This window comes from Bufo bufo, chromosome 6 (assembly GCF_905171765.1).
Source record: "Bufo bufo chromosome 6, aBufBuf1.1, whole genome shotgun sequence".
Classification (NCBI taxonomy): Eukaryota; Metazoa; Chordata; class Amphibia; order Anura; family Bufonidae; genus Bufo; species Bufo bufo.
The window spans coordinates 83,145,155-83,173,048 of NC_053394.1; the positions used below are offsets into that span (position 1 = coordinate 83,145,155).

The 27,894-nt window shown below is 46.7% G+C and overlaps 1 protein-coding gene across 1 annotated transcript in view; it reads left to right on the plus strand.

Annotated features, from left to right (window-relative positions):
• Window positions 1-27,894, plus strand: part of RNLS (renalase, FAD dependent amine oxidase) — a 217,653-nt gene that overhangs the window by 42,819 nt on the left and 146,940 nt on the right. The window contains exon 4 of the mRNA XM_040437487.1: window positions 3,817-3,975. Within this exon, the coding sequence (XP_040293421.1) occupies window positions 3,817-3,975 (159 nt within the window). The remainder of the gene's footprint in view (window positions 1-3,816; window positions 3,976-27,894) is intronic.

Consider the following 27,894-nt stretch of genomic DNA (forward strand, 5'->3'; position numbering starts at 1 on the left):
GTTTTGAGAAACCGCTGAACCACTAAGTTTAACACGTGGGCTAGGCATGGTATGTGTGTGAGCTTGCAGAGCTCCAAAGCCGCCACCAAGTTTCGGCCATTATCAGACACAACCATGCCTGGTTCTAGGTTGAGTGGCGAGAGCCACAGCTCAGTCTGGTTCCTTATACCCTGCCACAGCTCCACGGCGGTGTGCTGTTTTTCACCTAGACAAATAAGTTTCAGCACGGCCTGTTGCCGCTTCCCCACTGCAGTGCTACACTGCTTCCAGCTACTGACTGATGGCTGACTGGTGCTGCAAGATGACAATTCAGAGGTGGAAGTGGAGGAGGAGGTGAAGGAGGAGAAGGAGGGTTGCAGCCACTAATGTAGGTGGTGGCAGAAATCCTGATAGAAGTAGGGCCCACAATCCTTGGCGTTGGTAGCACCTGTGCCATCCCAGGGTACGACTTGCTTCCGGCCTCCACAACGTTCACCCAGTGTGCCGTCGGGGAAATGTAGCGTCCCTGGCCACAAGCACTTGTCCATGTGTCAGTCGTTAAGTGGACCTTCCCAAAAACTGCGTTGGTCAGGGCACGGATGATGTTACGGGACACATGCTGGTGTAAGGCGGGGACGACACACTTGGCAAAATAGTGGCGGCTGGGGACTGAGTAACGAGGGACGGCCGCCGCCATCAGGCTGCGGAAAGCCTCAGTGTCCACAAGCCTAAATGGCAACATTTCCAGGGCCAGCAATTTGGAAAGGTGCACATTTAGTGCTATGGCCTGTGGGTGGGTGGCTTGGTATTTGCGCTTTCGTTCTAAGGCCTAGGGTATGGACATCTGTACGCTGCGCTGGGACACAGAAGTGGATGTGCTAGCTAATGGTGCTTGCGAAGGTTCAGGTGCAGGGAGGGAGGCATCCGGGCCTGTGTCTTGAACAGGGGATTGGCCAGCACGTAACACAGGGGAAGAGGACGCAGTGGTGTGACCCGAGACACGGATTGTGGAACCAGGCGTTCTGCCCACCTATTAGGGTGCTTTGAAGCCATGTGGCGGATCATGCTGGTGGTGGTGAGGTTGCTAGTGTTTACGCCCCTGCTCATTTTGGTAAAGCACAGGTTGCAAATGACAATTCTTTTATAGTCCGCAGTTTCATCCAAAAAGCGCCAGACTGCGGAACACCTACCCCTTGTCAAGGGAGATTTCCGTAAGGGGGTGCTCCGGGGAACAGTTGCGGGCCTGTTAGGTGTGGCCTCTCTTCTCCTTTTTGCCACCCCACTGCATCTTCCAGCCTGTTGCGGTGCTGCGGCCCCCCCCCCCCCCCCTTCTCTGTACTGCTGTCCTTGCTCGGCTTGCCACCTTCCCAGGTTGGGTCAGTGATTTCATCATCCACCACCTCCTCTTCCACTTCCTCACTCTGGTCATCCTCCTGACTTTTTGACCTAACAACAACCTCACTTATTGACAACTATGTCTCATCCACCTCATCAACCTCTTGAGACACTAATTGCCGTTGACTTATTAGCAACTGTGTCTCATCATCATCATCATCCACTTTGTGAAACACTAATTGCCGTTCTCCACCACCATCTTCTTCTGATTGTGGATGCTCAAGAGTTTGGGAATCAGGGCACAAGCTCTCCTCATGTCCCTCCTCAAGCGGCTTGGCAAGAGGCCAAAATTAAGGAATGGCGAAGAAAAGAGTGTGGGATCACTTGTTTGCACAGGCTCTTCATGGTGGGAGGAAGGAGGATAAGGGCGAGGATTCTGTTAACCAGACTCTTGGCTACTGAGACTGGACTTTGTGGAAGACAGGGTGGTGCTTAAGCAACTGGAAGCATTATCTGCTGCAAACCAACCGACCACCTGGTCGCACTGGTCTGACTTCGGGAGTGATGTCCTGCACCGCCCTGCAACCTGGGACATGAAGCTAGGTATTGTGGATGGGTGTGTTTCTTATGCTCTGCCAGCAGGCACAGTTTCACTGCGCCCAGGGCCACGGCCTCTGCATGCTCCATCAGCAGCATTGTCACTTCCCCATCCCTTACTGCTCGCCTTCATCATATTAAATGGCATATATGCTTGCAAGTATGTCACACGTACAGTAGCGCAGTTTTTTTAAGTGTATGCGCAAAAAAATCACAGTCAATGTCACTGATATTTTGGATGCGCAAACGTTATACAGGAGAGGTACCACAGGTAATGGCGCCACGGTCACCAGCAGCTAAGAAAAAATCACAGTCAATGTCACTGATATTTGGGATGCCGAAACGTTATACAGGAAATGTAGCGCAGGTAATTTCACTGTCTGCAGCGTCTACGGAAAAAGTACACTGGATGTCACAGATATTTTTAGTATGTGCACACGTTAAACAGGAGATGTAGCGCAGATAATGTCGCTGTCTGCAGCGTCTACGGAAAAAGTACACTGGATGTCACAGATATTTTTGGGATGCGCAAACGTTATACAGGAGATATAGTGCAGGTAATGTAACTGTCCGCAGTGGACACTGTCTACGGAAAAAGTACACTGGATGTCACAGATATTTTTAGGATGCGCAAATGTTATATAGGAGATATAGCGCAGGTAATGTAACTGTCCGCAGCGGACACCGTCTACGGAAAAAGTACACTGGATGTCACAGATATGTTTAGGCTGTGCACACGTTACACAGGAGATGTAGCGCAGATAATGTCGCTTTCTGCAGCGGCCAAACAATTGAAAGCTATTTAGCGCAGTTTGCGCTAAAAATATATATTGCTGCCAGATACAACAATAGTCCTTAAAATGACTTTTGGGTCTCTAACACCAACCCAGCCTAACAATTTTTTTTAAATTAAATTCCCTATACTATCTGTCCCTTCTACAGCACAGCTCTCCCTGACTAAGAATAAGCCGAACCACATGTCATAGGGTGCTTTATAGATGACGCGTTCCGGCCAGCCAATCACTGTAATGCCAGTAACTAACATGGCTACGGCATTACAGTGAGTGGCAGTACTGTCCTGCACCCTTATTGGCTGCGTAGCAGCCAACAAACGTGCGGGGAGGAGACTCTAGAATCACTCTTGAGCACACACAGTATTCGGCCGAACACTGCGATGTGCCGAGCATCGAGATGCTAGAGTCGAACTGGTGTTTGGCCGAGCATGCTCGCTCAACACTAATAAAGACCAATGAAAAAAATAATTTTTTGCTCAAAATGTGTACAATGCAATAATAAAAAAATTGCCCCCAAAGGTGTACATAGCCTTTAATCGTCACTTTCCCTCATGTAACGCTGCAGGGGAACTGAATATTTGCTGTAGGTTTCCCTACAAATTACAACTGATCAGAGGCAGTAGCAATAGCAGGATTCCCTGTGATCACCTTTAAAGGGGTTGTCCCATTAAAACAACTTATTCCCTATCCACAGGATAGAAAGTGTCTAATCTGCAGGAGTCCGACCACTGGGGCCCCCGCTGATCATGAGAATGGAGGCCCATGTTTCCCTGCTTGAAAAGAGCAGCAGACACTCATGTGTTTCCGCCACTTCCTTCAACTGTATAGGACTGCCGGAGATAGCTGAGTACTAGAGTACTAGAGTACATCTATCTCCGTCAACCCCATAGAGCAGAATGTAACTGCAGTGTGCATGCATGTCCACTGCTCTATTCAAACAGGGTATCATGAGTCTGTGTTCTTGTGATCAATGGGGGCCCAAGTGGCCGATCTTCCGCTGATCATACATTTTGTTGTTGTAATGGGGCAACTTCTAACTTCTACTTCTAACAAACAAAGATTGTCTAAAGCAGACAACCATATGCAGTAATCTTTCTTCTGGTCCTAACAGGTGCTGATGTTTTTTATGAACGGCATGTAACACACATAAACCTTCTGGAGGGAAGATGGGAAGTTTGCAGAAAGTCTGGGTCCCCTGAAAACTTTGATATTGTGGTTCTCACAATGCCAGTACCACAAATTCTGCAACTACAAGGGGATATTTCCAAATGTAAGTGGCTTTTTATTTTTCTTCGTATTTGATAAGTATTTCATGATCTCACATTCAAGATCCCGTCACAGATGGTACTGGAAGAACAGAGAACGATTCAGGTGTGACTGCAGTTGACTCAGTATTACTCCAGGAAGCTGATGTATGGAGAGGTGTTTGATGGTACCTAGTATGATTGTAGTGTTTTCTCCATGTCAAAGATGTGCATTACTGGTGGCCATACACTTTAGATGACCATTTATTTGGCTGGCACAGAATTGTGGTTGACTAACCAATCACTGGGTCACCAGTGGTGCCATTTCTGAATCGAGAGGGACCAGAGAGTACAGAAAAGGCCAGGGACACATCATTTTTTAAAATCTTCTTTTTTAAAGCATTCTGAGCCTCAGAATCCTCAGGATTGGCTATCACTTTCTTATTGGCAGGGGTCAGACACCCCGCACCCTCGACGATCAGCCATTCTTCATGAAAGCAGCACTGCAGTAACCAGCTCGGTCAACTGCACAACGGACGGAGCTGATAAGTGGTGGCGTGGACTGTCCAGAGCCCTATCGATTAGATAGCAAAAACCTGAACATAGGCCATCACTTGTAAAGGGTTAGACAATCCCTTTAAGGGTATCCTTAGGGTTAGTTCATGCAGCTGATTTTGCCTTTGTCAAAATCCGCTACGTATTCCATGGTAGAAATCCTCTGATTTCTGCTGTGGCTTTTCTGTTTGAATGTGGTAGACCCAATTGTGGTTTAATCCCGTTGAATATGATTAGACCATGAGCGGACATCAGCCAAGAAAGGACAAGTCCTTTCTTGTTGCAGAAATAAACCATGGCCATACAGTATTGGAGGCGGTTTGCATGGCTGCCCTGTGGCTTGTGGTGGAGAATCTGTGTTGAATTGCACTGGCATAAACCCCTGAAACGACGAGCTATTAGGATTACATGCAGCAGTAAAAAGAAAAAGCACCATTACAGGACTGAAAAAATCCTGTGAACTATTATAACCCAGAGCTACATTCACAAATCTGCATGCTTAAAGGGGTTGTCCGGGTTCAGAGGTGAACCCAGACATACCCATAATTTCACCCAGGCAGCCCCCCTAATGTTAGCATGGGAGCATTTCATGCTCCAATGCTCTCCTTTGCACTGGATTGCACAGGGCAAGCGCTCTTTTATTTACAGTAAAATACACTGCCGGGCGGAAGCTTCCACCCAGCAGTGTGTTTAGTGACGTCACCGGCTCTGATGGGCAGGCTTTAGCTGAAGCCCGCCCATTAGTGATGGTGACGTCACGGGGCTCACTGCTGGGCGGAAGCCTCCACCTCGCAGCCCTATGGAGAGTCCGGTCACCGGAACTCCAGAAAATGCCTTTGCCCTGAGCGATTTAGCCCGCCCCCGGTGCCGTCTCTCAGGGGGGTGCCAGAAGCGATGAGCGCTTCCATCAATACAGATGGTCCTGTCCCTCACCGCTCAGCTCCCCGCGCTCCTCCCCTCCTTCGGGTCGGCGGCGCACAGAATAGTGAAAGTAGGAAGTCTTCTCCCCACTCCACCATTCAGCCTGCAGGCACAGATCGCGATGCCGACATGTGTGGGCAGAGCCTGCAGCACGGAAATCTGCATAAGCTCCACGCACAGTGCTGCAGAGCGATCTGTGCCTGCAGGGAAGAGAGATATGGGAGCTTCTTAGGTAAAGAGGACTTTATTACTATGGAGGGGGCACAGAGGACACTATTACTATGGAGGGGGCACAGAGAGCATTACTAATGTGAAGGGGGCACAGAGGGCATTACTAATGTGAAGGGGGCACAATGGGCATTTCTACTATGTAGGTGGAACATAGCCAGAGGGCATTATTACTGTGAAGGGGGGCACAGAGGGCATTATTACTGTGAAGAGGGCACAGTGGGCATTATTACTGTGAAGGGCGCACAAAGGACATTATTACTGTAAATGGGGCACACAGGGCATTACTAGCCAGTGGGCATTACTACTATTAAGGGGGCACAAGGGGCATTATTACTATGAAGGGGCACTGTAGGCATTATTACTATAAAGGGCAGAATGGGCATTATTACTGTGAAGGGGACACAATGGGGATTATTACTATGAAGGGGGAACAATGGGGATTATTACTGTGAAGGGGGAACAATGGGGTTTATTACTGTAAAGGGGGCACAAAGAGGGCATTACAACTGTGAAAGGGGCACAGAGAGGGCATAACTGTGAGGGGGCACAATGTGGGCATAACTACTGTAAGGGGGCACACATCTGTACAAAACTACTGTGAAGGTTGTACAATGAGGGCAATACTACAATGAGGGGGTACAATTTTTTTAAAGTATTGGGGGGGGGGGGGGGTGCCAGAGAAAGGACCCGTCCCAGGTGCCAAACACCCTAGGCACACCACGGAGCAGGGAAATGAATGGAGGGCGCACTGCCCATGCGCAGCTGTCCTCCACTCATTTTAATGGGGCCACCGGCTATTTCTGTCTGCCCCATAGAAATGAATGGGAGCAGGGGCTGCGCATGTGCGGTGCGCTCCCATTCACTTGTATGGGAGCAGCGCTTGGTGATGGACGGACTCTGGATCCTCCAGCCACAGCTCTCCCTGCTCCGTTCTCCTTGTAGGCACGGGTCCCAGAGGTGGTACACACACCTATCAGACAATGGGGGCATATCCTAGCGATATGCCCACATTGTATGTCATGAGAATACCCCTTTAATGCCCCACACAGTAATTATTCCCACTTCATGCCACTGCACAGTACTTATGCCCACATTGTGACTCCTTCACAGAATTATGTCCAGCTGTTCCCCCAGTAATATGCCCAGTTATGTGCCCCCAGTAATATGCCCATTTATGCCCCAGTAATATGCCAAGCTGTGCCCCTGGTAATATGCCTACATTGTGCCCCCAGTAATATGCTCAGTTATGTGCCCCCAGTAATATGCCCAGCTGTGCCCTCAGTAATATGCCCAGTTATGTCCCCCCAGTAATATGCCCACATTGTGCCCCCCAGTAATATGCCCACATTGTGCCCCCCAGTAATATGCCCACATTGTGCCCCCCAGTAATATGCCCACATTGTGCCCCCATTAATATGCCCAGTTATGTGCTCCCAGTAATATGCCCAGCTGTGCCCACAGTAATATGCCCAGTTATGTCCCCCCAGTAATATGCCTACATTGTGCCCCCCAGTAATATGCCCACATTGTGCCCCCCAGTAATATGCCCACATTGTGCCCCCATTAATATGCCCAGTTATGTGCTCCCAGTAATATGCCCAGCTGTGCCCACAGTAATATGCCCAGTTATGTCCCCCCAGTAATATGCCTACATTGTGCCGCCCAGTAATATGCCCACATTGTGCCTCCCAGTAATATGCCCACATTGTGCCCCCATTAATATGCCCAGTTATGTGCTCCCAGTAATATGCCGAGCTGTGCCCACAGTAATATGCCCAGTTATGTCCCCCCAGTAATATGCCTACATTGTGCCGCCCAGTAATATGCCCACATTGTGCCTCCCAGTAATATGCCTACATTATGCCCCTGACAGAAAGTAAAAAAAAATAATAATAAACAACACATACTAACCTTGTTCCTAGCAGCAGCAGGACATCAGCTGCTCTAGTCTGTGAAGGAGGCGGGGCTGAGTCTGACTGCTGGCCAGTGTGGAGAGCCGGTGTAACGTTATACTTCCCTACTTCGTGAGATTTCCCTATCCTCGTCACTTCTGGTAGCACCGGACATGACTTGAGAAGGTGTGCAGCGGCACACAACGACGGGTTAGAGAAATTTCACAGCAGAGTGCGCATGCGCCGGGAGCCTGCAACGGCACGCAGGCGCACAACGACGGGTTAGGGAAATTTCACCAACGGTTAGGGAAGGGAAAAATTATGTACGGGCCAGTGCTTTTTCCCTACCCTAACCACTGGTGAGGCTCCCAGCGCATGCACAGTGTCGGCCGGTGTCCAGCTGAGAACATCCATCCGATCAACCGCACCTGCGCACTGGCCCATAATTTTTCCCTAACCGCCGGCGAGGCTCCCGGCGCATGCTCACTCTGCTGTGAAACTTCCCTAACCCGTCGTTGTGCGCCTGCGCGGCGCTGCACACCTCCTCACGTCATGTCCGGTGCGACCGGAAGTGACGACGGTAGGGAAATCTCACGAAGTAGGGAAGTATAACGCTACACCGGCAGGAATGATGAAGTAGGGAGCTGATGCCAGCGATGGCTCTCTGTTTCATTATGGCAACTGTCTCTGCTTCCTGTGGACGCAGTAACAGCTGCCAGAAAGCGGGAAATACCTCCCCCTTACTGGGACAGCCACTGAAATCCGGGACTATCCCGCCGTATCCGGGACTGTTGGGAGGTATGGAGGTCTGGATTCACATGTTGCTACCTAAACTGCGCCAATTTGCAAATCTGCGCTGTTTTCAAACTGACTGCAGCTAAATTTAGCTTGTTCATAAGACGAGAGCCCAGCGTTACAGGAGTTTAGACTATCAGGGCTGTATCTGCCGACGCGCTTGTTGACTGTAATAATGAATGCAGTTCTGTACTATTCCAGGTGTAAATCAAAATAGGTGTAAAATAATCTAAGCAGTGTATTTCCAAAGTTACTTGAGTATTTGCTGTACTCACACACTCATATCAAGTATTTAACAAAAAAGAAAATTCAATATGGTTTTCCAATCAAGGGTGTTACAGTACAATAAAATGTCCACTTGGTGGCAGTAATGATGCATTTCTCTGCTTGGCGTTTGCAATAGTGTATAAGAGAAAAAAACTGAGATTCCTTAGAGGTTGATACCACCAGATTACCAAGAAGTCAGCTCCTACAGTACAAAACAAGAAAGATAAATGAAAATCAGGTATATCTAGCAGTCACCTACAACAAGTCTTGAGCGCGTCGAGCTTCGGATCACCGATCCAAAATCGATTTGTCCAAAAACTTCGATTTTATTGCTGTCTCCGCCTCTGTGCAGGCAAAATTCGTTTCCACCTAAGTCACGTGAGTCTTTGTATTCCTAATTTCAAATGTTTTAAAGATGCAGAAATTAATACCGAGTTCACGCAATTTTGGCTGAAATGAATTTTGCCTTCATGCAGGCAATACATTTTAATGTTGTATGGAGACAGCATTAAAATCGAAGTTCTTGAAAGAATCAACTTGGGATCGATGATCTAAAGCTCTGTTTGCTTAAGGCTACCTACAACCCACATCTGGAGAGTCTGAGAAGGATTGACCGCTTGAAATCCATTTTTCCAGACCCCCCAGTCCTGTGATATAGGCAGCCTTCTAATCTTAAAAACATTGTCAGCAGCTCACTGAAATGTATGACCTGTCCATAAGGGGCAGACTGGGAACTTAAAGTTGCCCTGGAAAACAAACTAAAAGTGGCCCCATGTTGTAGAGAGGTCCAAATTGACAGAAGAAGGGGGCAACACAAGTAGGCAGGGCCAACAAAAGTATGGGCCGGCAACATCATAGTGCAGCACAAAATACCGCCCCAGAAGAACCAGATACCATAGTGCAGCACAAAATACTGCTGCCTTTACCACAGTATTCGCCAGTTGAATTCAGGAGAGCACCTGTGGCTGACATTGGATGAGGAAGAGGAGGTAGCAACGGCTGCCACCCGGCAGTCTGACGAAGTTGGAGAAGTTGGCGATTACTTCAAAGTACGCACCAGAGTTGGTTGAGTGGCTCATTCAGCCTTCCGCTTCTGCACCCTCCTCACTCTCTGCTGTGTGCACCCCCAAAGACACCACCATCACCACCATAGCCCCTCCACTTGAGTCAGAGGAATTATTTTTGCATCCATTCCCAGACCTTACTGATGCGCAGCCATTCTTGACATTGGATGAGGAAGAGGAGGTAGCAACGTCTGCCACCCGGCAGTCTGACGACAGTACCCAGATCAGCCCAAGGAGGGAAGTCCCCACTGTTGCTGCCTACTCCGAGATCCGAAATGACGATGACGTGTCGATGGACGTCACGTGGGTGCCCAGAAGAGAGGATGAGGAGGGGAGTTCAGAGGTAGAGACAGAGCAGCAGAGAGGGAGGAGAAGCAGGCAGAGCTCGCAGGGCACAGGAGGCAAAAAGCACACTGCAAATGTATCTGGAGAAAGCCATCCACCATGCACGGTCACTTCTGGCGCTTCCAGGATGTCGGCACATGGCTCCACAGTGTGGGCTTTTTTTAACATGTCAGCTGCTGACAATAGTGTTGCCATCTGCAGCCTGTGCTGTCAACGCGGTAAGTCCAACACTCACCTAGGGACGACCGCCTTAAGAAGGCACCTGGCATCCCATCACCGAGCCCAGTGGGAGCAACGCCGTCAGAACCCACAAAGCCACCCTCCCGGTGCTCCACGTCCTGCCTCTTTTCATTCTCCTCTCTCCTCCCATTTGTCCTTCACTCCACCTTCCTCTGTGCCGTCGTCTCGTTCATCTGGCAGAAGACAGGCTTCCGTGGCCCAAATGTTCGAGCGTAAAAAGTTGCCGGATAACCCTTTTGCCCAACGGCTGACCGCTGGCTTGTCGGAACTGCTAGCCCACCAACTACTGCCATATGAACTGGTGGACTCGGAGGCCTTTACAAAAATTTGTGGCCATTGGCACACCGCAATGGAAGGTCCTCAGAAGGAAATATTTTTCCCAGAAGGGCATCCCAGAGCTATATGGCCACGTTCAGTGGCAAGTGAATATATCTCTGGCACACAGTGTCAGTGCCAAGATACATCTGACTACAGACACGTGGTCTAGCAAACAGAGGCAGGGAAGGTACATAACTTTTACTGTCCACTGGGTGAACCTTCTGACAGCCGTCAAGCATGTAACCCGTGGCTCCCGTGTGGATTTGGTGTTACCGTCACGGATTGCATGCAGGCCTGCCTCTTCTTCTCCTCCTCCTCCTCCATCCTCCGTTTCTTCCTCAGCTGACTCCTCCTTTTCCATTGCTACCGCCTCTTCCGCTGCGCCCCCCAAGCTCCCCAGAACCTATTCGAGATGCCAGGTGAAACATTGCCATGCTGTGCTGCGGCTGTGCCTGGAAGCCAAGAGCCACACCGGTCCTGCACTGCTTTCAGCTCTGCGGTCACAAGCCAATCAGTCAGTGGCTAACCCCGCTCAATTTGAGAGTTGGTAAAGTGGTGTGCGACAATGGTGCCAATCTGCTAAGCGTGCTAAAGGAGGGCAAAATGACACACATGCCGTGCATGGCACACGTCTTAAACTTAATCGTGCAGCGATTCGTTGCCAAATACCCTGGGGTCCAGGACATCTTGCGGCATGCCAGGAAAATCTCTGGCCATTTTAAAAGATCTTACACGGCCATGGCTCGCCTTGCTGACGTTCAGCGGCGACTACCTACCTGCCCGTCAGACGTCTGATTTGTGACAGCCTGATGCGCTGGAACTCCACCTTGTATATGCTTGATAGGCTGCTCCAGCAGCTATGTGCAGTTAACGACTACCTGTACAAACTCTGCAGCAGGACAGGTTCTGGCGAGCTTGGTTTCTTTTCACCGCGCCAGTGGCTGCTCATGCGCAACGCAGCCCTGGCTGTCAGTCGCAGCCAGGGTGCCATCAGTGATATCGTACCTTACGCCTTCTTTCTGGAGCGTGCATTGCGTCGTGTCATTGATCGAGCCGTCAAGGAGCAGGAGCTGGAAGATGAAGAAGTCGCAGTGCTGAATGATTTCCATGGGGGTGCTACTTCATCTGAGACAAGTGGACTTTAAACTTTTCGGGGATACCTGGTGTTGTCCATGGCTGGGGGGAGGAGACCAAGGACAACATTCTCCTGGGCGATGAGCAGGAGCCAGGGCACTCCACCGCTTCCAATTTATTGCAAATGGGGGCCTTCATGCTCCAGTGTTTGAAGAGGGACCCCGTATAAAAAGCATAAAGGGCAAGGACAAGTACTGGGTGACAACGTACTTAGACCCTCGGTACAAACCCAAAATGGCAGACATGTTACCAGCATCACAGAGGGCTGGCAGAATACAGCATTTCCAGGCCTTGCTGTGAGAGATTCTGCATTCTGCTGTTGCGGGTGCTGGCAGAGGAATTTCCACCCACAGCGAAACAGGTGCGGGTACCAATCCTACCGCGCCTACAAAAAGAGGGTGGTTTGAATATGTGATGATCACTTCGGATAGGAGTTCATTCTTGCAGCCAACCCATCGACAGCCGCCCTCCGGATCCAGCGTCAGGGGACACCTGGACCAACAGGTGTCCTACTACATCGGGTTAACGGCCGATGTGGACGCTCTGAGATGTACCCCTGGACTACTGGGTGTGCAGGCTTGACCTGTGTTACCAGAGCTGGCACAATTTGCCATGGAATTCTTGGCTTGCCCCTCGTCAAGTGTCCTGTCCGAAAGGACGTTCAGCGCAGCAGGGGGGATCATGACCGATTAGCGCACTCGCCTAGCTCACGACATTTCTAAAAATGAATGAGGCATGGATCTCGGAGGAATTCAACACCTGTGACGACCACATGTAATTGAATTTCCTCATGCCAGCCCACACATATCCGCCACCACCCAGAACAAAGAATGGTCCTTGTCTTATGTATATACAGTGGCATAAAAGGCATTTTCTGTCAGGTGAATGCCTAATTTTTGGGGCCTCTACTTCAGTGGCCTACAGTAAAAATTTTATCCAGTGACCACCTAATGTACCTCCAGCCACATAATCACAAGTTCATTTCTGTCAGGTGAATGCCTAATTTTTGGGGCCTGTACTGGCCTACAGTAAAATTTTTATCTGGTGACCGCCTAATATACCTCCAGCCACATAATCACAAGTTCTTTTCTGTCAGTTAAAAGCCTAATTTTTGGGGCCTGTACTCCGTTGGCCTAAAATAAAATTCTTCTAGGCTCCAGCAGGGGACATTTTTGAGGGTTTCCCTTTAAGACGCATAAAAATGCCCCCTGATTAAAATACATACCGTATATTTTGTGGGAATTTTTGCCAATGACCCCCCCTCTGGTATGTCACTGTCCATGTTGTGGGACTATTTGTGCACTTCTAGTAAGTATTTGGTGGCTGCAAATATGACCTGAAGGTTTTTCAGGTTCGACTGCCATTAAAGTCAATGGGGCTCGCCGCTAATGCGCGGTTCGCGAACATTTGATTGCGAACGCGCGTTTGCGAAACGTCGCACACGGAGTGCTGTCCGCATCTTTTGCAACCCCATTGAAGTGAATGGATACGCACCCGAGCCGCAAAAAATGCGGCTCGGATGCGGAACCAAACCACGTTCGTGTGCATGTAGGCTTAGATGTTGCTGTTCTGAACAGAATCTCCAGAGATAATAAATTAACCTACAACCAGCCTAAAACACCCAACATATAACCTACTGTTTCCCACCAGAGATATCCGCTATTAACCCCTAAACCACATATAGTCCATATCATCAGAATACTGTCCCTAATGTAGTACAGCCACCTCTGGAACTACAACTCCCAGCATGATCCATTTACTTCTGGGTGTTGTAGTTTCACCACATCTGGAGTTCAAGGTTGCTGATTCCTATAAGTGGAAACATTTTTATTTTATTTTTTACAAAAAAGCTCATGAATTTTAGGACACTGTCCATCTTATGGTTGCTGCTCAAGTAATTGCAGTAGATGGAGTTTGCAAAAACGTTATTCTTTGATGTAAAGGTGTATGAAGGTGCCCATGAGTGTAAAGCGGCAGGTAGCATTTTCACAATGTGTCAGATAATCTGTATTTATAAAGTGCATGGGCGTAAGCGAATCTCATAAGGCCCCATGGCAAAACTTAGTATGGACCTCCTATGCCACCAATTTTCCAGTAAGCTTGCTTCAAACACTCCCGGCAGTGCAGAACACAAAGAACAATGCCCCGTATTTGTGGCAAATTAAAAAAAAAAATTTTTATTAAGCAAAATAAATTTTAGTCTTAAAAAATGTCTCAAAAAGTGGACCAGGTACATCAAAAATATGGCTCTTTCTGAACAGCATATGTCTCAAAGTATTTACATCTGACAACTGGCATAAATACATTCTTCAACTTCACTTCACATATTACAAAGCTGTCTGCCTTCAGCTACCACTAGGGGGACCTCAGTGCATAGGAGTTTATACAGTGCAAAGGAAGCTATAATAATGTCTTTGCACTGAGCTCCCCCTAGAGGTGGTTGCATGAAAATGCACAATTTACACTGCTGAACATAAGGAGAGATCAGTGGCGGGCCCTACCTCCCCCCGGGCTCCATAGCAGTGGTCTGTCTTTTTCGAAGGTGTACCACTGGGTAGGGGTGTATGATATATGTTTTTTTTTAATTTAGGTTTAATTTATGTGCTCCAAAAGTGTGAATATTGTCCTGGCAGCATAAACATTGAGCTGAATGGCCTTTTGGCCAACAGCTGTAAGAGCCAGATCCTTATTTAAAAACCACCTTAGGGGCCTAACAAAAATGCACCACACTTCTAGGGCAATTTGCGCCATAATCTGGCATATATGCTTAGCACCACAACAACAGAGTCCTCTGTATATGCGCAAGCATCACCTCCGCAGAATAGAAGGTTCCCATTTGCAGCCAGAGAAAGCGGTCGCCACCATCTTGCATCCCATGGACGTGGCAGGTTACAGGTATTCTTCATTGACACCAGGGCAGCTGGGAAGCAGTATAGTCACGCATGCTTATATAGAACATGTATCGCTGTATAAGGCATTTTGACAAATTACATTAGAAATTGACCAACCTCCTAAAATTTAAATTTTTTCCTTCTACTCGTCAGGCATGGTTTAGCAGGACAACGGGCATGGCTTGCTGGAAAGTGGGCCTGGCTTAAGATACTGCAATCTGTGCTAAAATTGTGATGCAAAAGTGTAGCACAAGGTAAACCAACTAATAGATGAGCCAAATAGATCATGCTGGCTGAGCCACTTTGGAGCATCTTTAGACTACCCGGTCCAGGTTTAATGTCTGAGATCGGCGGTAATGCCGATCATGAACATTTAAGCCCTCAGATGCCATTATCAAATGTGACCACCTTCTCCTTCCTCTGTTTGAGATCAGGGAAGGCGGCCTGTACTAGTAATAGGCCTGTATAAGGCTTACAAGCTGATTACTAGTATATTCCAATGCAGGTCTGTAGGTGGCAGCACTGCATGGGAATATACTGAATTCAGTATTCTTCATTGCATAGATATGCAATATAGAATACAAGATGCAATCCAATGATTGCATGTTATAGTCAACTAGAGTGACTATAAGTAAAAAGTAAACAAAATGTAAAAAAAAATATATAAAAAAGTATATAAAAATTAAATTCCCTCCCTACCCCTAGAATGAAAAAATAAATACATAAACAATAAAAAACTAAACAACATGGGCATCGGCGGGTCCTAAAACACCTGTACTATTAAAATATAAAAATATTTATGCCATACGATGAATAGCATAACGGAAAAAAAATCTAAATGGCTGATTAGCAATTTTTTTTGTCACTTCAACTTCCCCCCAAAAAATTTCATAAAAAGTGATCAAAAAGTTGTACTCACTCAAAAATAGTATCAATAAAAACGACAGATCGTCCGGCATAAAATGAGCCCTCACACAGCTCCATAAACATAACAAGAAAAAGGTTATGTGAGTCACAGTATGGAGATGAAAAGAACATTTTTTCCAACGTTTTTTTTTTTTTGTAATAATACACAAGAAAAACTATATTAGGGTCCATTCAGACGTCCGTAGTGCATCGCAGATCCGCAAATTGCGGCTCCGCAATACACCCGGCCGGCACCCCCATAGAACTGCCTATTTTTGTCCGCAATTGGGGGCGCGCTCTGTAGATGCGGATGCGGACAGCACACTGTGTGCTGTCCACATCCATTCCTGCCCCATAGAGAATGAATGGGTCCGCACCCGTTCCACAGAATTGCGGAACGGGTGAGGACACATTCACGGACATGTGAATGGACCCTAAATGTGGTATCCCTGTAATCGTATCGAACTTGAGAATGAATGCAACAGGTGAGTTTAGGGAACTCCATAAAAGCAAAGTTTTTTTTCCAACTCTAAATGAGAGGGTTGATGATCTAAAAAATAGTCGCTGTACAGGGTCACCCTTATTGAAATGGAACATAACTTTTACTCTTTATGTGTCACGAGTTGGAGGTCCCAGGAGAGACCACCGCGTCGTCAAGCAATAAACGGAAATCAGGTACAGACACAAGAGTTTATTGCATAAACAAAAACCAGGGAAGGCAGCACAGACAAAACATGAGCTCTATGTACCGTCAGCACAGTGGGAGAAAACCCCCACTGCGCCACTGTCTAGTAATACTCCAGAGGGGCGTGACTAAGCAACTCCTGGTATTCACTAGAGCCCTAGATGGTAGCAGTGGCGTAACTATCAGGGAAGCAGGGGAAGCAGCTGCTTCGGGGCCCGAGCTCAGAAGGGGCCCGGGAGCAGTCACTGTACTTCGTCACCCCGGGCCCCTGTCAGAGCAGCTGACTTCTCCTGCACTTGCACCTCTGACCTGACATCAGGGACATCGCTCCGCCTCTCCCCCTCCTCAGTTCTTATGATGGACACTGACCAGCAACAGCCCGATGTGGGCGGAGCTATAATAGCCCTGCCCCCTTTTTTACCCGCTATTCCTGCAGCTTGAACCTTCCATGCCCGGCAAGCTGAACATCAGTTGCATTGCCACAACTGCACCAGTGATGTGAGTGGCAGGGGAACTGGGGTTATATTCAGCTTCCCCAGACTGTGCACTTGTGACATGCAGTACAGTAGGAAAGCTGGGTGAATTATATCATGAAATGTCATCCAGCTTCCCTGCTATCCTGCATGGCACAAGTGCAGAGGCATTAGAGTATGGGGGAGAGGCACAGCAGGAAAGCTGGGTGTCTATATATGTGTATTGTATATGTGTGCTTCCATGTATGTGGTGACTGTGTGTATGAGTGCGTCCATGTATATGTGGAGACTAAACTGTGTGTATGAGTGCGTCCATGTGTATGTGGAGACTAGACTGTGTGTATGAGTGTGTCCATGTATATGTGGAGACTAGACTGTGTGTATGAGTGTGTCCATGTATATGTAGAGACTAGACTGTGTGTATGAGTGCGTCCATGTATATGTGGAGACTAGACTGTGTGTATGAGTGCGTCCATGTATATGTGGAGACTAGACTGTGTGTATGAGTGCGTCCATGTATATGTGGAGACTAGACTGTGTGTATGAGTGCGTCCATGTATATGTGGAGAGTGTGTGCATGAGTGCGTCCATGTATATGTGGAGACTAGAGTGTGTGTATGAGTGTGTCCATGTATATGTGGAGACTAGACTGTGTGTATGAGTGCGTCCATGTATGTGGAGAGTGTGTGTATGAGTGCGTCCATGTATGTGGAGAGTGTGTGTATGAGTGCGTCCATGTATATGTGGAGAGTGTGTGTATGAGTGCGTCCATGTATATGTTGAGTGTGTGTATGAGTGTGTCCATGTATGTGAAGAGTGCGTCATGTCACTTACCAGTAGGAGGAGCTCCCGACCGGACGCAGACATCGCAGCTCTTCAGGTAAGTATAATGGTTCTACAAATTGCTAAGTAACCATGGCAACCGGGACTGCAGTAGCGTCCTGGTTGCCATGGTTACCGATCGGAGCCCCAGCGATTAAACTGGGACTCCGATCGGTACACTCCGCTGCCACCAATGATAGGGGGGAGATTTTAATTAGGAGGGGGAGGGAGGGGAGAAGGCCCACTGGCCACCAACGAGTTAACTACAGGGGAGGGGGGGGCCCACTGGCCACCAATGAGTTAACTACAGGGGAGGGAGGGGGGGGCGGCCGCACTGGCCACCAATGTGTTAACTACGGGGGGGGGGGGGGGGGGCTGCCCCCTGCTGCCTGGCAGCACCTGCCAGGCAGCAGGGGGCAGTCATGTACACAGTTCTGTTAGTATATTCTAACCTGAAGCGTCCCCATCACTATGGGAACGGCTCTGTGTTAGAATATACAACTCAGCTATGAAAAAGCTTTTATGCAGATGGATCTTCGGATCCGTCTGTATAAAAACTAACCTACGGCCACGGATCACGGACACGGATGCCAATCTTGTGTGCATCCGTGTTCTTTCACGGACCCATTGACTAGATTGGGTCCATGAACCGTTGTCCGTCAAAAAAATAGGACAGGTCATATTTTTTTGACGGACAGGATACACTGATCACGGTCTCGGCTGCAAAACGGTGCATTTTCCGATTTTTCCACTGACCCATTGAAAGTCAATGGGTCCACGGAAAAAAACGGAAAATGGCACAACGGCCACGGATGCACACAACGGTCGTGTGCATGAGGCCTAATATACAGGTTCCATGGGTGCAGCAGAGAGGCCACACCCATGGAGCAGACAGAGGATTAACTCCTAAGGGCTCTTTCACACCTGCGTTCTTTTCTTTCGGCATAGAGTTCCGTCGTCGGGGCTCTATGCCGGAAGAATCCTGATCAGTTTTATCCTAATGCATTCTGAATAGAGAGAAATCCGTTCAGGATGCATCAGGATGTCTTCAGTTCTGGAACGGAACGTTTTTTGGCCGGAGAAAATACCGCAGCATGCTGCGCTTTTTGCTCCGGCAAAAAATCCTGAACACTTGCCGCAAGGCCGGATCCGGAATTAATGACCATTGAAAGGCATTGATCCGGATCCGGCCTTAAGCTAAACGTTGTTTCGGTGCATTACCGGATCTGACGTTTAGCTTTTTCTGAATGGTTACCATGGCTGCCGGGACGCTAAAGTCCTGGCAGCCATGGTAAAGTGTAGCGGGGAGCGGGGGAGCAGCATACTTACCGTCCGTGCGGCTCCCGGGGCGCTCCAGAGTGACGTCAGGGCGCCCCAAGCGCATGGATCACGTGATCACATGGATCACGTCATCCATGCGCATGGGGCGCTCTGACGTCATTCTGGAGCGCCCCGGGAGCCGCACGGACTGTAAGTATACCGCTCCCCGCTCCTACTATGGCAGCCAGGACTTTAATAGCGTCCTTGCTGCCATAGTAACACTGAACGCATTTTGAAGACGGCTCCGTCTTCAAATGCTTTCAGTACACTTGCGTTTTTCCGGATCCGGCGTGTAATTCCGGCAAGTGGAGTACACGCCGGATCCGGACAACGCAAGTGTGAAAGAGGCCTTATAGGAACACAGGGGAGTTAACCCATACAGAACCACAAATAACACAAAGGAACGGAACTTCAGCGAGGAGCACCGAACGAGCAAGGACGGAAGGTCACAGCCAGAGATAGTGCCTGTGACATTATGCTAAAAGAAAATACAAGTGTGATCCATTAAAACTATCGAGGAACTGCTATAACTCTATTATGTTTTGGTGTACAGATCATGTCTGTCATCTGATAGGATATTGGAGTAAGGTGTTGGCTCAAAGTGCACATGAAATTCTGGTGGGGGGTTGATCCACCAGTATTTTGGGTTGAATCTATAGCTATCTAGATTACCCAATATGTCCCAGGTCTAGTTGTCTCAGTGTGGTCTGGCTGCAGTCTACTTTTCTGGATTCTTCCAAAGTAGCAGAGGAGTTCTCAATTTTGTGTGTACTCTCTTTAGTCAGCAGTCATACATAGGTGTGGAGAGAAACCTCCTCCACTCTTGAGGTCTCCCCTTACTCTTTTCTTACAGCCCTAAGCGGGAAAAGGAGAGAGGAAGAGAAGGTATGTTCAAATCTCACATACACACTCTTATTGGAGCCTAGTTGTGGAGAGAGACCTCTTCCACTGCTGGGGTCTTCCCTTGCACTTTTCTTACACCCTTAAGAGGGGGAGAAATCACACTAAAGTTGTCCACACACACACACTTCTATCAAGAGGTAGGTTTTGATGGTCTGTTAGTTAGCAAGTACTATCCCTTTCCAGAGGTAAAATAGCAGTTCCCTGACTAAAAAAAAGATGCCCGTTAACAAACCCTCCCTACATGTTTCACCAGCGCACTGGCTTCATCAGGGGAGTTTGGGTTGCGCTAAAACTCCACCCCATTCAGAATTTTTTTCCAACTTCCCACTACATTGTATGCAATAAATATGGTGCCATTAAAAAGTACAACTTGTCCTGCAAAAAACTCTGAATGAAAAAATAAAAAAAAGTTATGGCTCCGGGAAGGCAGGGCGTAAAAAACAAAAATGAAAAAACAGAAAATCGCAAGGTCCTGAGGGGGTTAAAGGGGTTGGACCATCTGAGACATTGATGGCATATTGCAAGAATAAGCTGTCAATGTCAAATAGGTGCTGGGACCAACTGCTATCTCCACAACAGTACCCCTGATGTGAACAGAGATCAGACGCGGCTGCCCTTTGTTCACTGCTAGGGGAGTTCCCGAAAAATTGTTGAGCGTACTCATTCTGCAATTTTCGAAACTCCCATAGTGATGTTGGAAGGTGAACCTTGTTATTTTTCTCTGGAACGTGTGTGAGAAGATTGCATTTGCGAAGTTTGTGATCTTGACAACTGCTGATTTCCAGAACAAAAGAATTGTAAAGGTCTCACAAACCTTTTTGGCTCGTCTTTGTAGATGATGGAAATTTAGGATGTCTAAAGAAGGGCAACTAAATGAATCATATGACCTCAGAAATATGGGAAGATTGCCCAGATTAAATGTAGTCACCCTACAGAAAAGAAGGCTGAGGGTAATATAGGTGCTTTGCATATATGTGTGAATGGAAACCATTAAAACCTAAAGTCATATATTCTATTTGCAGACCCCAAAATGTTATTGTGGTCACTCGCTGCAGCTTAAAGAGGACCAGTCAGCTCTTCTAGCATGTCTGTAAATATGTGAAATGAAATAATTCTGGATCTCTGTGATGTGCCGTTCCTTAGTTTTTCCTCATGGAAATATATGAATAATATAGTAATTGAGTGTTACCATTCCGCTGGTCAGTGGGATGTGGCCCCACACAGCCCGATCTGTCTGAACGGTGCAGACAGTGCCAGACTGGGCAGATACACATCCTTTTGACAGGATATAGTCAGACCACTACTTTCTCACAATTAACATTTATCACCTATAGTGCATTATAAAGTCTTCAGACCCTTTCACTTTTTTCACATTTTGTTAGGTTGCGGCCTTGTACTAAAATAAAAAAATAAAATTTTCCAAATCATTCTGCACTCAATACCCCATAATGAGAAAGTGAAAACAGAATGTTCGAAATCTTTAATAATTTATTGAAAAGGAAGAACTAAAATATTGCATTAAAGGGGTTATCCCACCTTTCAATTTTCAGGCCGTCGCATCGCTTTCCCGCTCTTCAACCCGCTCAGTCATGGGGCGTTGTCCTCTGTATTGACTGACAGCGGAATGAGCGCTCTGCAGCTCCACTGACTCCGCCTACCCTGCCTGCGTGCGCGCTCCCGTGTTAGCCGTACCTTCTGCCAGCAAGCACCTCATACTCTCCTCCCTTCATGCTCCCCGATCGCCATGGGAAGATCAATCACATATATCCTGTGAGTATACCGCAAGCTCATATATCCTGTGAGTAAACCGCAATTATGGGGCCAGTTGAGCGCCGTGCGCGTTCATGGAAGGAAGGCATCCACAGTCTACTGTATATCGAGGTTGTTTCGGCCGCCGCGCATGCGCGGCCATTGCTTTGGGCATGTGAAAGGTGGCCGTAACCAAGGGAGAACATGCAACAACAGTGAGGTAACTGGGGGAGGATTATATTGAATATGGTGCATATTAGGTAAATGATTATATTTAGGAAAATTCACAGTATCGCATTGCGGACTGATTTAAACCTATTCATTTTGATGGGATAACCCCTTTAACATAAGTATTTAAACTCAGTCAAAGCATCGTTGGCAGCGATTACAGCCTCCGGTCTTCTTAGGTATGATGCCATAAGGTTTGCACACCTGGGTATGGGAATTTCTGCCATTCTTCTCAAGCTCCGCTGCTTGGATGGGGACCGTCTGTGGCCAGCCATTTTCAGGTCTCTCCAGAGATGTTCGATTGGGTTCAAGTCAGTGCTCTGGCTGGGCAAAGACTCTCACAGAGTTGTCCCTATGCCATTCCTGTGTTTTCTTGGCTGTGCACTATGGGTCATTGTCTATTTGGATGGGTAACTTTAGACCCAATCTGAGGCCCAGAGATCAGGTTTTATAAGAATATCTCTGTACTTTGCTTCATTCAGCTTTCCCTCAACCCTGACCAGTCTCCCTGCCCAGTCTGCTGAAAAACACGAGGGACCTTTATATAGACGGTGGTCGTGGGGGGTCTTTCCAAATCATGTCCAATCAAATGAATTTACCACAGGTGGACTCCAGTCAAGGTGTAGAAACATCTCAAAGATGATCAAGAAAGTGAAGAAAGGGTCTGAAGACCTTTCAACTGTTTTGTATCCACTGGATAGATGCAAGATGTTTGATTGCTAGAACCTCCATCATTCAGTGAAACAGGGTCCAAAGTACTGTGCTCCTTCTTACCAAAGGAGGAATTTGTAAGGAGCAGCGGTAAAACATGCATGCTGCCTCTTCGTGAAAATGAAAAGTTCCAGAAAGAATCAGAACAATTGCAGAAACACCTTTAAAGAGGACCTTTCACCTCTCCTGACATGCCTGTTTTAATAGCTTCATGCATTCCCTATGTAATAACAATTCAGGACCATCTATTCTTATGGCTCTATGTTGTGCCATTCCTTTATTATTTCTACTAGAAGTTATGAATGAATTGCTAGCAGTCTGCAGTAAGGGTACAGAGGGGAGGTAACCAGTTGGGGGGGTGGACCTGCAGAGATTCACTCTATCCAATCAGTGCTGCCATTTTCAGACTGTGCAGGTACACCCCCCCCCCCCCCCCCCAACTGGTAACCTCCCCTCTGTACCCTTACTGCAGACTGCTAGCAAATTATTCATAACTTCTAGTAGAAATAATAAAGGAATGGCATAACATACAGACATAAGTATAGATGCTCCAGAATAGTTATTACATGGGGAATGCATGAAGCCATTATAACAGGAATGTCAGGATTGATGAAAGGTCCTTTTTAAGAGGAGGAGAAACTCATACTTGAACATCTCTATCCATAAATGTTATGTGCATTATCTTATCTTATTAAGCATGTTTTGTTCCCTTTAAAAACATCAGAGTTACATAAAATCTCTTTGTATTATGAATGCAGATTTTAAAAGAGAAGACCTTGGCTGGCTTCTTGATATTTCCCAGTTTGCAGCTGGCCAAAAAAGCACATCCTTATAGTGAAATCCTGCCTATAAATGTGCAATTCTCCATATCCTGCTGGGATATTAGCCCGTAACTTGCATTTAACCCATAAGACCCGAATAACTTCCTTCGGCCTTTAAGACAAAAGTTTAACTTACAAGTACAGCATTTATGCTCCACTAGATTGTGTAATACAACTTGAATCCCAGGATAAGGGATGGGGGGGCCTAAAAAGTTGCAGCCAGTGATCCGAGCTTGCAGGATGTTCTCACACAGTGGTCGTATGGAGTTGTCTCTACATTTTAAAGTGAGAACTCAGCTTTCTTGACAGCAAATAATGAAATATATGCCACGTGTATATTCTCTAATATAAACTCATGTGGATGTAATCTTATATTAATCCTCTGTTCGTACAAAGAAACAGTCGGCAAGCTGCTGTTAATAAACTTGATTTAATAGCTGTGCCTATATTTAGTATTTAAAAGTACAAATGGTTTATTGCTGTGACTATGTGGATGGTCTAAAAGTATGCAATGGAACCTTATAAATTCCTTTTTTTTTTTCTGTGTAGCTCTGTGTTTAAAATCTGACACGCATAGATACAATAGAGAGATAACGATGCGTAGTATAATGACCAGAAAGCAACGCTCGCATGGAGTGCCGCCTCCTAGTCAGCGTGGGGTCCGGGGGTCTAACCCCTGCTGATCAGATATTGATGATCTATCCTGAAGATAGGTCATCAATATAAATCGCTGCACGACCCCTTTTAAACATACCTATGCTTTCAAATAACTTTTCAGAATAAGCTGTCCTGTGCATGTACAGGAGCGATTGCGCAATATAGGACCATTATATTTGTTGTGTATGCCAATTTTAGCAGTTGCCCCTCAGCAGAATCCTTCTCTAAGGCCTCTTTCACACGAGCGTGATGGATTAGGTCCGGATGTGTTCAAGGTGCGTTCAGTGAAACTCACACCATTTTGCAAGCAAGTTCAGTCAGTTTTGTCTGCGATTGCGTTCAGTTGTTCCGTTTTTTCAGCGCGGGTGCAATGCGTTTTGATGCGTTTTTCACATGTGTGATAAAAAACTGTAGGTTTACAAACAACATCTCTTAGCAACCATCAGGGAAAAGTGCATCTTATCCGCACTTGTTTCCAGATGCAATGTGTTTTTCACTGAAGCTCCATTCACTTCACTTCAACGCAGAACTGATACGTGAAAAAAAACGCTCATGAACACAGACCCATTGAAATGAATGGGTCAGGAATCAGTGCGGGTGCTATGCGTTCACGTCATGCATTGTACCAGCGCGGAAAACTCTCTCATGTGAAAGGGGCCTAATTCTCAGTTGTCCATGAGCTGGTGGTTGGAGACTAGCTGCTCATGATGTCTGTCCATTGACTACACATAGAGATGAGGGATTCTGCCTTCTGTTTCTCACTCAGAATCACTGAGAAGAACCATATAGGACATTACAGTATTCTGCTGATGTTTAGCACAACCTCCAGTGAGTATCCGGTGAAACCAACTTCTTGACACCTTATGTTTCTAATATTTATTTTCTGCGCAAGGGAAAGTTTTTTTTTTCATGTATACTTAAAGAGACCAGCCCTATGGGGAGACTTAGACTTACTGGATATCTGGCTTGGTATTTTCCCTTGTCATGTTCCAAGGCTTGTTAAAAAGTTGGATTTTGACTCATAGGGATCCACTTCCACAAGATGGTGCTAGCAAGATGGTTCTCACTTCCCTTCCTTGGGAGATACCACTTTGCATATTATTTTTCCATGAAGCATTGCCAATAAGTCTCCATACCATGGAGCACTTCCAGTAAGTCTCCATACAAGGCTGGTCTTTTTAAGGAGAGCCAGGGTACTTAAGCTGAATCCAAGGCATAGCACTCAGCTAACCAGAATCTTACTCTGTACTGATGAAGGGCAAGCACCCCAAAATGGCTGTCTACTGATGGATATCTGGTTTGGCATCTTCCCTTGTCATGTTCCGAGGTTTGTTAAAAGTCAGATTTTGACTCATCGTGAGCCACTTCCACAAGGTGGCGCTAGTGAGATGGTTCTCTTTCCTTGGGAGATACCTCTTTGCATACTTTCATGTTTATAAATTTTAGTGTTATCAAAAGATAGTCTTGGCAAATGCAAAATGCATATTGGGGCAGATTTGCTAATTCTGTAGTGGTGTAAACTTTAGACAGGCTGTCTATATGTGCACCACACAATTTCCTCTAACTACCACATGTTGGTTGTTTAAATTTACAACAGAATTTTATTCCACAATTGTAGTGCAATTTTGGAGCACAATTTGGCATTTTAAGCCATGACACTTCCCCACTAAATCGAACCCTTTCCCTGTAAGCCGTGCCTCTTGGCAAGCTAGGTGCAGAGGATTTCTGTAATACCAGATGCATCAAATTTTTATGCCATTTACAACAACATCGACGTGCACTCACATTAGTAAATGTGGGCCAGAGTCTACATAGGGCAGTGATGGTGAACCTTTTATAGACCGAGTGCCCAAACTGCAACCGAAAACCCACTTATTTATCGCAATGTGCCAACACGGCAAGTTAACCTGAATACTACAGTCCAATATAGTATATCTTCCATGTACTTAATAATTTAGCTATAATAGCCTGTCTACATTCAATGCGCTGCCTGTGCTGTTCATAGCATGTCCTGCGCTGAGGAATGACAGGAAAACTCTAAGGCATATTGGTACACCATAGCTTTTTCCAGGGTGCGGGTGCCCACAGAGAGGGCTCAGAGTGCCGTCCCTGGCACCAGTGCCATAGGTTTGCCACCACTGGCATAGGGTGTCAAACCCTCGCAGGGAACTTGGATAAATGGACTGAATGAGCGGTAAAATGGCAGGTAACATTGAATGTTCTATAGCAGGGGCATTGCTAGGTCAAAATTTCCAGGGCTTGGTTCCTGATGTTTTGTCCAGATTCCCTCTAAATATAGTAACCAACTATACAACTGTTGCACTGTCCTCAGGGCAACGATACAGTTGAATTACTGCAGTGGGTCACAGGAGTCAATGTCTCCCTGCCCCACTATTCACTCTTATAGGCCACTGGCTACTAGGCCACATAGGCGGTCACAAAATTATGACATCATCGTGACCACCTGCGGGGAGTCAGGTGATTTTTTATTTTTTTTTTATAACTTATTTTGGGAGAAATTTGGTATTTGGGCACTGTGTGGCGTCATTAGAACTACGTGGGTGCACTATAAGTACTGGAGCCACAACTGGGGTTGCTACAGGCTGGCATTATACTTACTAAGGGCACTGTAGGGAGTATTATACTTACTGGAGGCATTATACCTACTCGGGGAACTATAGGGAGCCATTATAACTACTGGAGGCACTAAAGGAGGTCATTATAACTACTGGGTGAAAAACAGAAGGCATTATACATACTGGCGACACTATAGGAGGAATTATAACTACTGGGAACACTAGGGGCCATTGTACCTACTGAAGATAATATAGGGTTCATCATAATTACTAGGGGCACTACAAAGGACCATTATAATTCCTGGGGGCACTATAGGGGGTATTATATCTACTGTGGTATTAGAGGGGGCACTATAACTATTGAGAGCACTACTGGCAGCATTATAACTACTGAGGTCACTACAAGATGCCATTATAACTACTAAGACACTACATGGGCCATTATAATTATTGAGGGCTTTATATCTACTGGGAGCACTATAGGAGGCATTATAACAACGGGGGGCACTATAATAGGCATTACAAATACTGTGTGCTCTCTAGGGGGGTCTTATTACTACTGGAAGGTACTTTAGGGGACCTCACCTTATTACTACTCTGGGCACTTTGGTGAGCTTTATCACTACTAGGAGCTCTATGGGGCATTATTACTACTGGTGGTTCTGTGGGGGCATTATCGGGCACAAAATAGTGGGCAGTACTACTAATAGGGGAACTCTCGGAGAGCATTATCACTGTAGGAGACACTATTACTAAAGAGAGCACTCAGTGAGAGAGTTGTTACTATTGGTGGGATTTTTGGGACTATCTTTTTGGCACTATTATTTTGGAAGTATAATATTTGGGGCCTCTGGGGAACACAGCCGGCACAGTATTGGGCATAGCAGAAGGATAACACTGGGCACCTGAAGATGGAGGATGATAATAAAGAGAGATAATAAGATGTATCTGTGGCAAACTTTGCAGAGATGAGCCATGGCTGAAAGAAGTCATCATATGTTGTCTGAGCCGCATGGAGAAGATGAGTAAAGAGAGCAACTACAGTCGTGGCCAAAAGTTTTGAGAATGACACAAATATTCGTTTTCACAAAGTTTGCTGCTAAACTGCTTTTAGATCTTTGTTTCAGTTGTTTCTGTGATGTAGTGAAATATAATTACACGCACTTCATACGTTTCAAAGGCTTTTATCGACAATTACATGACATTTATGCAAAGAGTCAGTATTTGCAGTGTTGGCCCTTCTTTTTCAGGACCTCTGCAATCCGACTGGGCATGCTCTCAATCAACTTCTGGGCCAATTCCTGACTGATAGCAACCCATTCTTTCGTAATCACTTCTTGGAGTTTGTCAGAATTAGTGGGTTTTTGTTTGTCCACCCGCCTCTTGAGGATTGACCACAAGTTCTCAATGGGATTAAGATGTGGGGAGTTTCCAGGTCATG